Raw genomic sequence first — 16861 nt, forward strand, 5'->3', positions numbered from 1 at the left:
GAGTACTCCACACTCCATTACATAATCCTGCATAAATTTGACGTGGACACCACATAAATGTATTTTATTACATTTACAGAATTCATGTCTCTTGGTAAAAAACACAAACCTTTAGACTACTTTTCATAAATTTGCCTCTAGACCAAGTTACGGTAAAAAGACAGCATGAGGAAATAGTATGATTACACATATTTAAGTASTCACCACCCAAGATTTAGTAGCTTATACTCATCAGCTTTCCCCCTGCAGTTATATCAATGAAAATTAGATGTCATAATATATCTTTMTGGGTCCAATCTGTTTATGTTTGATGTTGAAAAGAATTTCTGCWTTGATTTAAATGACTGAAATCCTGGAACTCATGTGAGGGTTTTCTGTCAGTTCCAATGGGAAGCATGTAACTGTGGTTTAGGCTTGTTTCAAGGAGCAATTTAAATGTCTGAACATTTTCCCTTTTTACTGGTCTAAGCTCACATGTCTCATTTTGTTATGCAAATTTCCACAGCATAGCAGCAGAGACCTTTTAAGTGACAGGAGAGTCCACAATCACCATAAAGCCATTATTTTTTCACCAGTGACTCCCCTGGCTGACTCCCCTGATGGTGTATTACTAACCCAGTACAGACTGTCCCAAATTCCCTGCTTCCAGCTCCCAGCACTCAGCTTCTCCAGCACTTCAAAGAAGCTAATGCAAAATGAGCGCCGTAAAAACGTGTCTGTCTTTGTCCAAGGTGCTTTTGCATTGCGAATGCCAGCAAGCCAGTAAGCCGGATGCAGCATTTTGGCTACCAGGAGGGAAGAGTGAGGGCAGCCATTTCAGAGGAGGCTGGTTTTACCAAATTACTGACTAGCTGGATCTATTTAAACTGTTTATATTCATAGTATCCATTGATAATGCTTAATATGTTTACATCCACATCATCTGTATTGCTTCACTGGGTTCTTGATTAGGATGTATTTAAGACAGGCTTAAGACAAGCATTCTTTTTTTTTTTTCTATTTGTGTCTATCAAAATACCTTTTAAATAGGAACAGGAACCAATAAGCTCTTCCTGTTTCAATCTAGTGATGTGCTAGCATCATATAATTTACATCTGACACACTTTCCAGGACTGACAGAGTCTGGGTGTGAATATGTCCTTGGGCACAGTCAAAAGCACATGACTWAAGTCAGGGAAAGGCAGTCATCTCTTTGCAGAGCTGATTTTACAGCCCCATGTTGTTGGAACCATTATGTTAGAGTAAGTTARAATAAGATGGAGGACCCTCAAATCGTTTCACAGAACTGAGGCAGATRATACATCTAGGTAGTGATTTCTCAGACTTGCTTCTGACTTTACTCTGTATCATCAAAGGATTGGATTTTTGCCAAAGAAATCCTCAAGGGCTGTGCACCCCCACCTCTGTCATCTGAGTCCTCTGGCAGATCTAGCTGCAAATGGCTGGAGTGAACAACATGAGAAGGCAAAACCTCTTCAAGGAGATTATGGTAAATCTGACTATTTGAATAATACAGTGCATAAAAGAATGTATGTCAAGAYCACTAGACGGCTCAGTCCTGCTAGGTTTGGATTAGGAATAAATAGAAAGAAAAAGTTCTACAGGAGAAAGATAAATCCTATTTTCTGCCCTATTTTGTTTAAATTCTTGAAAAGGGAACAGTGGTAATCATGGAGGAAYTACAAGAAGAATTAAAAGTAGTTCTGTCTCTGTGGAATAGAAACAGCCACCACCAAAAMTGGAGGAGGTTTTTATCTGACATACCCAGAACTCTGCAGTCAAGGTAACTTCAAAACTCCCACATCTGACCTGAAAAACTCTACTCCTTACATCACTCTTTTTTTTTTTTTTTCTTCCTCTGTTTTAATCAATAACAAGCTGTAGAGAAAATTTGAGGGAAATGCATCATGATGGTAGCTCACAGTTGAGTCAGTGTGGTACCACTGAGTAGCAGAAATACTGCAGRCCTGGGAGATGTGGTTCTGGACCAGTGACACAAATTGCTTAAAAATGAAGAATTTCTGCGGGTGCAACAGGTTCACTCACATAATTTGTTCTGTTTCTCAAACTGTTACTGTAGTTTCCACTTTAAGTATGGAAATTTAATTTCTAAATTAGGAAATAACCCTCARTATGTGCTCACTGTATTTAAAACATTGTGAAATTATGTGATATGCATATAGATTTTAGGCTGTCTGTAACTTTTCCTTCTAACTTTACTCTGTAAAAAAAGTTCACATTACTGGGACAGGGTGGAGGCCTTAAGATGATTTRTCTTTTTTGCAAAATACTGCTACACAAAACATAAACACAATTTAAAAATAATTAACAGGATGTGAATTTGGGATTTATGTTTTTGTTGTAATTGCCTTCAGAGATGTGTATTTTTGCATGTTTTCCAGTTTGAAATCAATATCTAACAAATCCTTCTACAAAGGCTGAGAAGTGTGTGCTAGCACGGTATCACACCTTGTTTTCGTCATCTGCAGGCAAAGYAAATGCTGCTGCAGGAATGCACTGGGAGAAAGCACATAAAGATCTGCATAAATGGCACACAAAATTATGTCACTGTGATGACTTTGAAGTGTGTAATAAATGCACTCCACGGAAATAAATCTCAGTGGGAGAAATGGTCTTTGGAATGTCCTTACCCTACACATGCACACACATGCATTATCACCAAAAAAATCACTCAGAGAGCCTTGGTACTGAAGCACTAAATTATTTCAAGATGCCTCATAGGACATACCTGGCAATCAGCCTGTCTAAGAGACACTACATTTTATCTCAGGGTGAGCCCTTCTCTGAATGCTTCAGTGTCCACCTTTCCAAGGGCATGATCCTTACAAAATGCTTGGAATGCCCTTCCGTTTGTACAGCCCAACTAGGACAAGCCAGCTTAAATATGACTCATTGTTATTATTTAAGGAAAACTTCAAGGAGTCATTCYTTGTGCTGGTGCTTGAGTAGTATCTCTCAGAGCTGTAAATCCACTACCACTGCCCTGCTTTTCCCCCATCTTTACTAAGTGAAAAAATTGAGACTTAAAATAACATGCAAATTTGAAAGTAGAAACTTGTATGATAATCACATGACCATTRTATTTTGATTTTTCAAATAAAAATAGGAGTTGAACCACCTTGCATTTAGAGTCCAATGCTGAAAAGGCAAGCACTGTATAACTTAATTAGTGATGGGGTCCTAAAGGATGAAGGAGAGGCAGTATGCAAAATCCCAGCCTTATAAAAATCGGTATCTTTCTCCTATTGACTTTGAAGGAATGATATTTTAACTTCAGAAGCTGAAACTGACCATCTCTCAAGCAATCCAATTACATGAGGAAATGCAAACTAGAGGCAATGATTTCATAATATTGAATCTATGTAATTTATAAAAATTGCTTGGAAAATTATGGGACAGTATTCTAGTACTATCATTTTTTACAATCCTTTGCAAATAAATATGTATTTTCTGAGACTCACGGCAAGATTTGTTCATGCTGAACATTGTTCCAGGAGTGRCAGACAATGCTTGTTTTTCCAGTGTTGTGAGGGTGTCTGAATGTGGCCCTGTGGAATTCAGTTCAAAGTAAATCCAGATGGATTAAATAAAGGATGCTTCTGAAATGCAGAGTGACTGGGGAAAAATGAACATGGAAGGAATGAGTTTGGACTATCAGACTGAAAACAAAAGATATATATGGACATATGAAACAGTAAAAGACAATTAGAAAATGTATTTATACTAAATTAAAACTTTATTGACTAATGTTCTCCAGACAACATGATCCGACAAACTATGGTTGCATACATGCAATGAAGTTGAAGACAACAGTAGTTTAACATGGAATGTCAAACAAATTAATATAATGTATTAAATGAAACAATTTATCTGTGATGCTGCAAAATGAAACCAAGCTATGTCTTTCCTTGGTCAATCTGTGTTCAGCTAAGAGGCTACGCATTTGAAGAAACTGGTAGATTTCTTTAGCATATATTTCAAATAAATTAGCTAGAATTGTACTCTTTAAAAATCCTTTCAACTTCACTTGCATTTCAAACATAATCTAACTGTAAACACTAAAGTTGCTAGAGCCATCTAGAAAGACCTAACTGTCAAACTCAGTGGACATTGCAGTTCAGCAAATGTGAATATTTAGAACAAGAAAAATACCAGTTACTGCAAAAGCCATGTAGGCATATTTTATTATTAATCCAGCACAAAGCACTTCTTCTAAGTTTCTCACATAAAAGACTAAAGCTTGCTTACAGTACTACATCTTCTATCATTCAAGCATCATTATTACCTATCAGGGAAATTGGCYAGATGACCTAATGGGTCTTTTCCACCCCTAACTTCTACAAAAGAAAATCATTCATGCCAGCAAGAACATGGTTCGCTACATCTTGGGCTTGATCCTGCAGACTTTGTTGAGGCAAAACTCCCAACAACTCTAAAGAGAGATTTTCCAGAGCAAGACATCCAGGATTAGGCCCTTTAGATTTTTTTTTTATTTATTTATTTTTAAAAGAGCATCCATTTAGGATACATGGAAAATATTTTATAGAATTACAAAAATATAACGACATGTGCTTCACTTACATTGAAGGAACCAGAGAATGTAAACACCATAGTGGCCCACATCTTCACAACATCCATGAGAAAGTGTCAACTGCAAGTAACCTGTGTGCGTTTATTTCTCAGCCTATGCTTCCGAGGGTGTTTTGTGTATACCTTTCCCTCCACATCCACACACACATACGTACACCCTTAGTATACATAAAGGTGTGACAAAATTCACTAAAGGCAGTTGCTTGTTTGTCTTGATGCTTAAATCTGCAAGTGGCAGCAAACTGTGTTTCGTATAATACTAAAGAGACCCTCCATGAGGAGCAGGACACAAGTATTGCTGCGGGCAAGACTCTGTCGTTGCCGGTTCCACGTGCGTGGAGCCATCCCATTTACGCACATCACAAAATACACCTGCATGAAGGGCTGGAAGAGCAGGTGACCAAARTATTTCTTGGTGGGCCATGCCTGAAATTTGAATTGAACGACTCAAAGAGTGTAAATCGTCCTCACAGGAGCCTTCCAACAACCTGGAGGACCGTGTAGGAAAGTTTACCTTCAAAGTGCACTTTCTAAGAATGGAATGTTCTTGACAGGGAAATGATCAGAGGCAATCCTGGACTTTTTTGCATGTTGAATAGGAAAAATGTTTTCATCTTCAGGTAGCACTTCACCCTGACAAATGTGAGTTCAGTTATTATTGGGTTTTAGTATTACAGAAGATTCTTTAGAAACAGGATAGTACACACATACACATACACTCAGATATTTACAGCCTTTCTAGAAAAACAGCCCTTTACCTTAGTACTACCTATCTTTTCTCCTTTTTTTTTAGTATTTAAATTCTTTAAACCAGCTACATTAAATATCAATGTGTACTGTACCACCCCACACCAACCCCACACCCCCCAAAAGAACCAGCAAGTATTTTAAAAGTTTGTTCGCTCGTTTGTTTTGCTTTTTCTCTTATTTTTTTTTTTATTTTAATGAATGTTAAAATCTCCCGCTTGAGATTGTTAAGTACCACCTCCACTGGAACAAGATCAGCACTGGCGGCATCTTCCAACGCACGCCGTTTCATAGTTGAGCAAGTACTGCAGCAAGAAGCTTAGATCTCCAGGTCGTCAGGTCGAGGCCTGCTGCTGGCTCGGCTGCTGGCTCTGCTGGGAGGCCTCTGGTCCACAATGGTCAGGGGCTGCAGCTCGTGTCCCGAAGCCAGCTTTTTCGTGTTCTGGTGCTCATCGGAGAAGTCGAAGGGCTGGGCATGTGAGTTGGAGATGGTGCTGCCAGCCTGCCCCATTCTGTTCTGCTCCGCGCTGTAGTTGGCCCAGTTTTGCTCGCTGGCTTGCTTATTGTAGTTGCGACAGGAGGAATTGTTCCTGTCTCCGGTAACGAGCTTGTACCCCGGGGGAGACATGGGAGACAAGGGGGCGGTGGGTGACGAGCAGCCATTGTAATAAGCATATTTGGGGGAGCCACAGTCCTTGGAAGGGCTCATGGCGCCGCTGTGGGAGTAGGGGTCGGTTTTCCCTTTCACGCGATCCTTGACGCCCTTGAAGAAGACGTAAAAAAGCTCAATGATGTTCAAGGCAAGAGACACCAAGGACACCACCAGCATGAAGAGGATGAAGATGGTTTTCTCAGTGGGACGGGAGAGGAAACAGTCCACTCTGTGCGGGCAGGGGTCTCGCTCACAGGTGTAGATGGCGTTCAGGCTAAACCCATAAATGTACCACTGAATCAGCAAGAAAGCCACCTCGAAGACAGATTTAAACAGGATGCTGATGATATAAGTACGGAGCAGGCCCCCACGCATCTTCACTTTGCCATGCTCTTCAATCCCATACTTGAATTTCTTAATTTCTATTTGCTTGAGATGCATATCCACATTCACACCATCATTTGCCACTACCTTAAGCTCTTCTTCTCTTTTGTTCAGCTTCTCTTCTTTCCTCATTACGTAGAACACGTGTGCCAGGTACAAAAGGGTAGGTACAGACACAAATATGATCTGCAGAACCCAAAARCGTACGTGGGAGATGGGGAAGGACTTGTCATAGCAGACGTTCTCRCAACCAGGCTGTTGAGTGTTACACCGGAATGCAGACTGTTCATCTCCCCAAGCAGATTCGACTGCTGTCCCCAGCAGCAGGATTCGGAAAATGAAGAGGACAGACAGCCACACTTTCCCTCCTGCTGTAGAATAGGCTTGAACCTTGTCAAGAAGTTTCCCCAAGGCACTCCAATCACCCATCTTCACAGGATGTTGGCTAAACAAGGACAAAAAGGAAAAGAAAGAGCCAGGGTTAAGGCAGAGCTTTAATATCTTTGATACACTAAATCACTGAACCATGCTAATAGAGCAGTGATTTCAGCTGTGTTGTAATTAATGTATTTTACACAACCTGAAGAAAAAACAGAGTTTTAGTTAGCACACAGGTGAAGTGGGAAGTCAGGAAGACCGAAAAGAGACAGTAGCATATAATGCTTCAGAGCATAATGGAAAAGTTCCTAATTTCACTCCAGTTTTCAAGAAGTCCATGACAACCCTCAGTRACTACTGCAGTTGGCTCAGCTTTATTGGTGGCAGCCTCAGTTAAATGACCTAACCTGCCTCAGGTGGAAAGCAGCTGTGACACACAGCTGAAGCAGGGTGTGGAACTGAGTAGTGGCAGTGCCTAAATATGCTAGGAATATATGAAAGTTTTCCCAGTTCCAGTGTGATCATTCAGTGTAATTTTTATGTTCACTCTTTCAGATATTGAAAAAGAAAACCMCAGTATAACCTAGGTACAATATGTTACCCTAAGTTAATATGAGATTCAGACACCTAAAATTCTACCATTGCAAAATACATGCAATTTTTCCTACACAGCAATTAAACTGAGCTCTTGCCTATCACTTCCTAGCATGTAACACATTTAAGAGCATAGTTCCTAATGATGCMAAGCTGCTATTCTACTCAACTTCAGAAAAAAATATTTTCTGTCTAAATTAAGCTTATACATTAGTATTTGCATTGCAAAGATCAAAGCAATTCTTTACCTCTAGTTTTATGAAAGAACCAAAAAGAGTAAATACATGAAACACAGCTAAGATCATGTTACCATATTGGAGGAACTGGTTTCCTGTTTATCTGTGATTTGCTTAATTCACTGGAGTTTCAGGTTCGTATTTGCATCTTTTTGTATTTAAATTMCCTCTTTGTTTTGAAAGGAAAAAAGATTTAGCAAGAAAAAAAAAAAAGTAAATAAGCTCTTTCTGTTTGTAAGGCRACTCCTGGCTTGCAGTTTGCATTCCAAGTGTTGAATACTGCAAGTTTAAACTGTCTTTCCTGACTTGAGTTTTAAAGTGCGCTTTTCTGGGACACAGGCAGCTTCTCAGGATATCTGGAAATACACAGGATGACATAAAAGAAGTGAAATGGTTTGCTTGATGTTCTAGATTCCTAGGAAAAACAAAATTCACTATAGATTTTTATMAACTTTTTGCAGAATGGCAATCTGCTCATAAAAGAGTTGCATTTTAACTTGCRCCGCATGAAAAACCATGTGAAATCAGGAACTTAAAAGGAAAAAAAAAAATTGTGATGTTTCCCTTTTAATGTGAATGCTGCTGGGCATAGATATTTGTTCCATGGATGCTGAGTAATCCCTTCCTGGTATGAACACTTTTGATAATGTCCAAATTATTTCCTCTCCACTGCATCATGGATATATTCCCTAGTGAAGGTCATTTATAGAAAAAGTGCTTGCTGGATAATTCATAAAATAGGAAATTTTAGCACCAAGGAGATTTGCTTTCAAGAAGCAGTGAGTCACTGGAAAGACAAGAATATAAATCTGGCAAACTCAAACATAACAATAGATGCCAAATAAAAACACACCATTCCTGCCACCGAGCCTGGGAGTGTAATGGGAGACAAGTGTTTAAAGTACTCGCTCTGATAGCYCTGAGATGCCAATTATCTTTGAACCCCTGAAAAATACCCCAGGGCCATTTCCTCCATCTGCCTAAACAGCTGGCTCTGAAGTTCACCCACTGCAGCTTGCTGACCCCTCCTCATGTAATTGGCTCYTCTCATGAATGAAGCCCCATCAAAGGATCAGGCCTGCTTCAGACTTTTAAATCTGGAAGCCTCTGCTGGGAGGAGCACATAAAACATGTTTGTCTCTGACACATCCCCTCAGCCATCCTCAGCTTTCATCCTTCCCAGAAAAAGCGAGTTTGTCTTTTTGGGCTGGGGCASAAGAGAAGGAATCAGGCAGAGAAGTGCGGAGATCCCTGGAAAACAGGAATGAAATGTGACCACGTTCCTCCTCAGGCTGGGATTGTTAAAACAGAGAACAGCCTGTAACCATACAACACATGAAGTTTGTTTTAAAGGCAAGCTATTTGCTCCATGTCCTACAAGTGGAAGCGGAGAGAAGGAGCCTTTTTCAAATAACAGCTTCTTGATTTAATTAGCTTTCCAGTGACTAGAAACTATTGGGTTAACAGACTTTCCYCAGACTCAACGTACTTTTTTACTGTCTAAATGTTATTTCAGATTGAAAGCCTGATTAAGAAAACAGAGGATRTGTTATTTCTAGGCAGTTATGTGTTGTTTGTTTTCTAATTACACTCCTCTCTGGTTCATTAATGCAATATGATTTACTTCAGTTTTGACCTACTTAATCCCACACCTGCAATATTKGGAGAATTTACTACCTATTTTTTAATTTGCTTCAGCATGCAAAATTGCTAAGTTTCATTTGTGTCCTCTGGCAATATAAACTCCAGGAGGAAACATTCCATGYTTGAATTACTCATACATAGTTCTGAAAAGCAACTTTTTAAAAAAAAGAGATCAGTTACATGCTAGCCTTTGCCAGTGATAAAAAACCCCACATCAATTCAAATCATTGTACTGTTAATCAGATAACCTTGTGGTGGCACAAATATATTATTCCTTTTCTTAAGTGGATTCCATTGCTTTATGAAACACAGTACTTTGCTTTGTTGTGGAGAAAATTCATTCATCGGATCTAACTTGTTTACTTTCAGGGCACTSAAAGGCCAGTTTTATTAACTGATTACAAATCTGTTTACCAGGTATAAAAAGAGGTTTTGTATCAAACAGGTACTTAAGTATTCTAGCTTTGTAAGTAGTTTGAAATGGTTGGCAGATAACCTTTAAAAATAGCTCTTTAGCATTCTGAACTTTAGCTTGTTTTAACACTTCCAAATATCTTAAATGAGTCCAGTGAATGACACAGACTGGCCTGTTAAAATGATACAAATTCAGTACTTCAGGAATTTAAGGATATGGCTGATGATGGGTACGTGTGTTTCATGAGTTCCTACTGATTAATGCTTTACAGGATCATAACCTTCTCTGAGGCAGACTAATGCTGGCCTAGCATGAAAATATAGCAGACTTTAAAAGATGGATTTCTTCCAGGTCCTACTGTGTGTGGGTAAAGACAGGAAAATAATCTATGGAGCAGCAAGAGATCTGACAGCATTCATCTGCATGGGTTTAGGATGACCACATATATAAGACATTTGATTTGTAAGCCACAATTAAGAAATTCTAGAACTATTTTTTATGGACGGCATTCATCATGTCATCTGGTTCATATTTTCCAAGAAGAATAATGCAAACTCAGTGCTGTGGTAATGTCCCAGGTCTGACTATAGTGTTAGAAGGTCACATGCTAGTGGATGGAAGAACAGTAAGGGTTAGAGAGGGCTCTAAAATGGGATCGTGCAGCTGAAGCAAATGGGAAACAAGCCAAAGCTTTGGTTTTCCAACCTTTYCCATCTTTTTTATTTGTGCTCACACACACAGACAACAAAAGAGAAGGCTCTGGACCCTGACCATRAATCAGCTTGAGCATTTCCCAAATGTAACATGCATCGCAGAGAAAGCAGCTGAGATGTACAACTCGTTGGGTTCAGACCTGTTGGAATAGGGAAGGCTARTTTTCCAAAACCTTACAAAAATAAGCAAATGCCTTTCAGACATTCCCTAGGGAAGGTATAGCTCATACATAGGTCTGCAGATGAGCTTCAGCTCRTTTCATCCACCAGACAAAGGTCACGCACAAAATGGTTGCAGTAACCAGAATCTGAAGTGTCACAASCGGGGCTTTTCCTTTGTCTGCCGGTGCCGCTGGTGGTCAGTCACTGCCGGATCTACCCCRCAGCCTCTCCTCTCCCACATAGTACCCTCCCCTGACTTTATTCTTAAACATATTTGCAACAGCAACTATATGCATTTTCTTAGGCATTCTCTAGTTGAACAAGTCAGGTCTACCTTCTGTCTTAATGTCCAGATTCGTCCTTCTCCTGACTCACTTTGGAATTAAGGGAAGGAACGCAGAATTCCCTGAGGGGGCCTTGGGCCCTCTGATGCTCCTCCTTGAGAATCTTGAAATCTGGATGTTAAATACATAAATGGCACAAACAACAGCCCAGGTGTCTCCACATGAGACAAATTCAGTCTTTAACATGGGAAGGAGACACCAGAGACTGGGGGAAAGAAAACAACATATCTAATGAAACAGATGCATTGCTCAATGTCCTCCAACCTTCCCCATACCCACAGGAATCCTTGGCCTTGGTTCATTGCAGAGACAAATAAAATTAATCTTTTGGGCTTGCATAATACGGGAGCTGAGATAACTTTATAGGGTTGAATCCGTCTGAGCTCCTGTGTGTACAAGAATCCAGCTTTATGTTGCAAATCAAATCCCTGTGCCCATCCCTCTCTTCCCTCTCCTGAACCCAGCCTGCTGCTCGCCTTTCTCCCATTTGAGTGCCTGTTAGGTATCGTGGGTCAGCGCCAGTGTTTGGCTTTGAAGTTTCTGAAGGAAACACTTCAGTAAACATCCCAAAGACTAGAGGCTTAGATTCGGCAGCGTAGTGTGCTGTCCAGATGTTAAAAATGGCAGGATGAAAGCTCCACGCAAGTCCTCTAACTCACTCCCTATGCATACACAACACACACACACAGGGATGTCAGGCAAAAGGTGTCCTTTTCCCATTTTTGTCCACATTACCAGGGGTTTTTGTAGTAAGTATCACATAAAAAAATGAAAAGGAAATCCTCAGATGAAATATGCTGCTTCATGGGGCTTGCTGGTTATCTCAAGGCAAAGCATGAGGACGCTTATAAGCACACAATATTCTTGTTTCGTGTGTTACTTGATAAGATAGACTGTGCTTCGTCTGTCTTTCAGCTGAAGGCTCTTTTTTCTCCCTCCTCGTGCTGCWTTCTAACTAGTGGCGAGAAGACAACAACTTCTACAAGGAATCACTCCAAGTCTCACAACTTGAAAAGGATTTTAGTCCTCTAAGAGATGCTACTCAAGTATTTTTTTCATCYGGATTTTGGCAATTAAGTCTTCAAGGTAATATACAGGGAATGTGTCATATAGGGATTATGCACAGTCCTTCCTGGACAACTTTCATTTATATTTACCCAAGACTTTCACAGACATTGCCAACGTGGTAAAGCGTATCATGATATTCCACATTCCTTCGCTAAAATCCCTCACTGAGGTTGCTAAAACAGAGTAACTATATACAAACCAGGTTAAAATCATAAACGCATGTCTGGACTTTATCACATCTATTTTAAAAGAAAAGGGGAAAAAAACTTATCAGAAAGACCACGTGAAAGTCAACACTTCAGTAGCTGCAGCATTTAACAAGCCACCTAATTAAGAACTTTGCTCTGCTCCAGCTATCAGGSATCAATCAGGATTTCCATATGAAAGCAAAACATGTGGGGAAGGAATGGGATGCGCTCAGGGCAATGTCTCCCTGCTGCTAACTTCTGATGCAATTTTGGTACCAGCCGAGGAGAGCGAAGCCACCTCGGCTTTTTCTCTGAAGGAGCTGAGTTAGCCCGAGAGCAGCGGAGGGCAGCGATTTCCCTCCAGCAGCACCAGCAACAAGTCCGGCACTCTGAACTTCGCCGCAGTTCCTCCCTCGCTTGAACAAGGCTGCAAGTTGTAAAAGTGTAGCACTTCTAGAAATCTATACAAGTGTGACAAAAGAAAGCAAGGAACTCCTCCAAGCTGGAACTCAGCACTTTAAGAGAATCTAGGATTTTTTAGAGATGTGTTTTCAAACGAGTTGAACTCTCAGCACAATAACACAGAACTCTTGGGGGGGGGGGAAAAGAGAAGAAAAGAAATGTTTTCAGGGAAGGAAAAAAGAGATACAAAGATTAATGAAAAATCAAAACTTTCAACTTACCCTTGTTGATSAGCAGTGAAAACGGATCAGAGTATTTCTTTGGAGGGTTAAACTAAAATGGAAGAGCACGTTCAGGCACTCAGACCTGTCTATTTAAGCTTTAAAAGTCTACTGCTGTTTYGTATTTTTCATCCTTCCTTCCCCACTAATGAAAGAAAAGTGCTGATACCTCGTAAAAGTTTTTTCTAACTTGCAACACTGGGAGAGCTTTTAAAAAGTTTTCTGACTGTGCGAGAGGAGGGGAGAGGGAGGGGAGGCAGCCCGGGAGGAGGGGCGCTCTGCGGGCGGAGAGCTGGGGGAGGAGGAGRGAGAGGATTGAAGGCACAGCAAAAACCAGCCCGCCGAAAGACRGAGAGCGTGGAAAGCCACTCTTGCTGATGTAACAAAACAAATACAAGGGCAGTGAGCAATCGCCCCACACCCCCCGGTCACTGGGGCACCTGGGCGGCGCGGTGACCGGATCTGCGCTCGCCTGAGACTGATGGACAAGGTGGCTCTCTGGTGTGCACAGGAGGGAAAGGGAGAAATGCGGTGAAAGGGATTAATGGGCAACCAGCGTGGAGCTTCTGGATGCTGGGGCTGCTGCCTCCTAGCCACCGCTCAGGAGAGGAAGCCCTCCCAAGCTCTCTCTACTTTTTTGTTGTGAACACAGCCTTGTTTACTGAGGTCAATTTCCTTTACGTGCGCACATAAAAGAACACACCAGGAGCAGCCTGTTTGTTTCCACGGGAGATACGCATCTCATATTTTTTTACTATTGGGCATKTATGCATGTGTCTGTCCCATGGGAGAAATGAAGAAATGATCTCACATTCCAGGAAACTCTTTCCAGGAAACTTCAGAAAATAAAGCATAGTACAGAGAATCAGGCTTCAAAAGTGAGGAGAAATGTTCTTGATAATTTTTTAACACAGAATAAAAGCATGCTTCAAAACTGATCGATGCAATTGGAATGAAAGTAGTTTGGCTTTACTCTTACCCAGACCCTGGTTACATGCACCTTAAAAATTGCCTCATCTGTAGAACAGAGATTAATTTATTTCTCTGTGTTAAATTCCTCACACATGGAGTTCAAACGTCATTAGGAATTGGTCTTGTCTTTGTTCATGTCGTGGTGTATTAACTGCTCTGGGGGACTTCTTAAGAGCTTCTCTAGAAGTCKTCCTGGTCAGATAGCTCTCTATGAAGTTTCACATTTTGGGTGGTACCAGGCTCAGTTGGGTTTCAACTCATGTTATTCTCAAGAGCTATTTCTGGGCTCAGTAGCATGGATKATCATTTTTTGCTCTTTGACGGGGAGAAATCCAGTGATGGTCATGGAGAGATTCCCAGATAAGGGTCCTCTTTACCATTTCTTTTTGAAATAATGGAAGTTACACTCTACAATGGAACCTAGATATTACTGTTTATYTTTTATAGCTCTTCCCTACTGCTTTTCACCCAGAACTCTCCAGAGAAGAGTTGTAAGACAGGATCTTTGTAGAAATATACTGAGCAGGGAGGTTTAAAGCTGGGAACTAAACACAGCCATCCTGGTTCTTGCTCTGCAGCATTTACAGCAGCCCACATCGCCTCCTGTTTGACAAACAGAGCTAGTACACTACAGTGCACACCTTCCATTCCCCTTCTTCCAGCTGCAAAGACAACCTGTTTGCTCGGATTGCCCTTTTTCCTTTGGCTGTTAGTTTTGACTTTTTTTTTTTTTTAATTTTTTTTTTTTTTTTTTTTTTTTTTTTTTTTTTTTTTTTTTTTTTTATTTTTTTAAACTTTTTAAAATTTTTTTTTTTTGTTTTTTTTTTTTTTAATTTTTAATTTCTCTCTTGTTTTTACAGTTGTCCAAGCCATAAGGCAGAAAGAAACTTCACGTTTTCTGAAGGTTGTTTTCAGGTTGCCTTTTCTCATCACGTTAAGGGAGAAATAGAGCTTTGTGACTCACAAACTGTGGGCTCTTCTTCTTCAGAATGGATAAATTGGAATATACAAACCATAGCATTTCATTGTCTTCATGACTGTGATACAGACAGCAGGATACACACAGGGCTCCRCTTCTGCCTGTAAAACACTGGCTTTTCTGGAGCAAAGTATAAAACTGCCAACATGACTGTGTGTATGTCAATGCTGAGACATTCAGGACATTTCGGGTGTCGTATATGTTGGTGCTGAAAAAATTGYCCCTTAAGAAAGTGGAATTATGCCTGGAATAAACCCTTGAATTATAACATGCAAGAATACAAAGCTATAATTCCCTGTCAAAGCTGGCAAGATCAGAGGATCACAGGGTCCAGCTTGCCTGATCTTGCATTTTCCCATTATCTTCCAGTATAGGCTTTGCAATTTTTCAATTATGGTTTTGAAGGAAGGATGGAGAAGTATTTCTCCACTTAAATAAACAAAGAGCATTTTTGAGAAGCCCAGCAATCTTAAAATCCACTTTGGAAAACTAAAATGTGTACGTTAGTAACAAGGGAAGAATAGTTTTGCAGCCATATAAAGCATAGGACTTGTTTTTCCTATGGCATTATCTACACGGATAAAGGAAAGATTTGCAAGTCTCCACCATGATACCGTGTAGAATTAGGAAGGATTATTATTTGTCCTGATAAAAATTACATGGAAATGTCTCTTWGAGTTTGGAAATATGTTTCCATGATCACATTTTACAGCCTATTACCAGAAGATATTCAGCTTCAGGTGATGCAATATCTACCATTTCACAAGTTTACAAGAAAATCTGACATTCATTTGCCTCGCAATGGAAACAATTGTTTCAGATGGAACAAATGTCCTCACACACAACCCCTCTTCAGCTGGAACTGTGTTAAACAGGAAAGCACAGGGGTGTCAGGTCTGAGATATTTGCAAATTTCTTCATTTATTATCCTTCTCTCTATGGACTAAGAGATGGCTAAGAAGTTTTGAAGCCTTGCGCTGCAGAAGACAGATTCCTTTCACGTAATAGAAATTAAGACTTTGGTGCCTCAAGCTCTCAGGGAACTCTTTTGCTATCCACTGMCATTTTGTCTTTTGGAGCAACAGTGCTGCCTTGTGAAGCAATCTTTCAGTGTGGCAATGCAAGGACTCCAGAACTTGTTTGCCTTTGGTTTGTCGGGCTGCAGCACGATCTGTAAGGGCACAATTGCAGCGTGACTCAGGTGCAGTGYTGGAGCCCAGACTCTGCCATGTGCATCTCTGGGGCTGAACCTCAGCAGGGCTTCCACAATTCTTCTGTCCACTCTCTGCTGAATCCTCAGCTAAATCAGTGAACTAGCTCGGGGCCCACAGTACTGCTGCTGCTTTTCTACACAGACTTACAAAAGCAAACCAAAAATTGGATTATTTAGTATTTGCAGCTCTTGGTACATAGTCATTGTTAATACAGAGCTCACTCCACTGTTTTCTTTGTATTTATTACCTGAACACAAGTGCCACATTTTATAAAATACCCTTTTTTTCCTCATAGTTCCTCCAAATAAACCCTAATAATATTTGAGCAACAGGAAAGTCCTAGTGAATGTTTCATCTGGAAGGCTATCCAGTCATTTGACCWTTACCAAATCTCCCATGGATACCAGTGGGGTTCATGGCCAAGCTCCAATTAAGCATGTCTGTAGTTTGTGGAGCTCTTAAAATGAATCACATGCCTTCACTTTTTTTCAATTTGCTTGCAAAATTCACTTCCCTGTGCTCCCATGCACAGCACTGTCCTTGTCCCATGCAATTTGGGAGAGGAATCCACAGACCAAGTAAAATGAACTAAATATACAATAAATGGAGATTAAAACACACAGGCAGTGCAGATTTTCTTGGGTGCTTTCAAGGCAGCTGGGCAGACACCCACATCCCTGGATGGCACATGAGCTTTGGCAGGTATTCACTGATATGYGTTTCACACATTTGGCTTTAAAGACAGACTTGTGAATAATGCCTGGCCCTGTTTCATGCCCTATGGAGGTAAAGCTGCTCAGAATGTCCAAGGAACAATAATGTGGTATTTCATGATTACCTAAGCACATAAATGTGCAGACTAATGTTTTTTTTTTTT

General features: G+C 40.4%; 1 protein-coding gene and 1 long non-coding RNA gene across 2 annotated transcripts; one reads left to right on the forward strand and one right to left on the reverse strand.

Annotated features, from left to right (window-relative positions):
- The first annotated feature begins 990 nt into the window (after positions 1-990).
- On the forward strand, positions 991-2641 carry LOC130575219 (uncharacterized). Its single transcript, XR_008965528.1, has 3 exons — positions 991-1489; positions 1656-1783; positions 2403-2641. It is a non-coding gene; the product is annotated as an uncharacterized LOC130575219 (long non-coding RNA).
- A 1097-nt stretch (positions 2642-3738) lies between these two features.
- Positions 3739-13093, reverse strand: GJA1 (gap junction protein alpha 1). Its single transcript, XM_057368974.1, has 2 exons — positions 12820-13093; positions 3739-6839 (listed from the first exon to the last, which is right to left on the reverse strand). The coding sequence occupies exon 2, from the start codon at positions 6821-6823 to the stop codon at positions 5678-5680; it is 1146 nt and encodes a 381-aa protein (XP_057224957.1). The 5' UTR covers positions 6824-6839; positions 12820-13093; the 3' UTR covers positions 3739-5677.
- Positions 13094-16861: the final 3768 nt, after the last annotated feature.

Source organism: Malurus melanocephalus, unplaced genomic scaffold (genome assembly GCF_030028575.1).
Source record: "Malurus melanocephalus ecotype Western Australia unplaced genomic scaffold, MMel_1.1 scaffold_100, whole genome shotgun sequence".
Lineage (NCBI taxonomy): Eukaryota > Metazoa > Chordata > Aves > Passeriformes > Maluridae > Malurus > Malurus melanocephalus.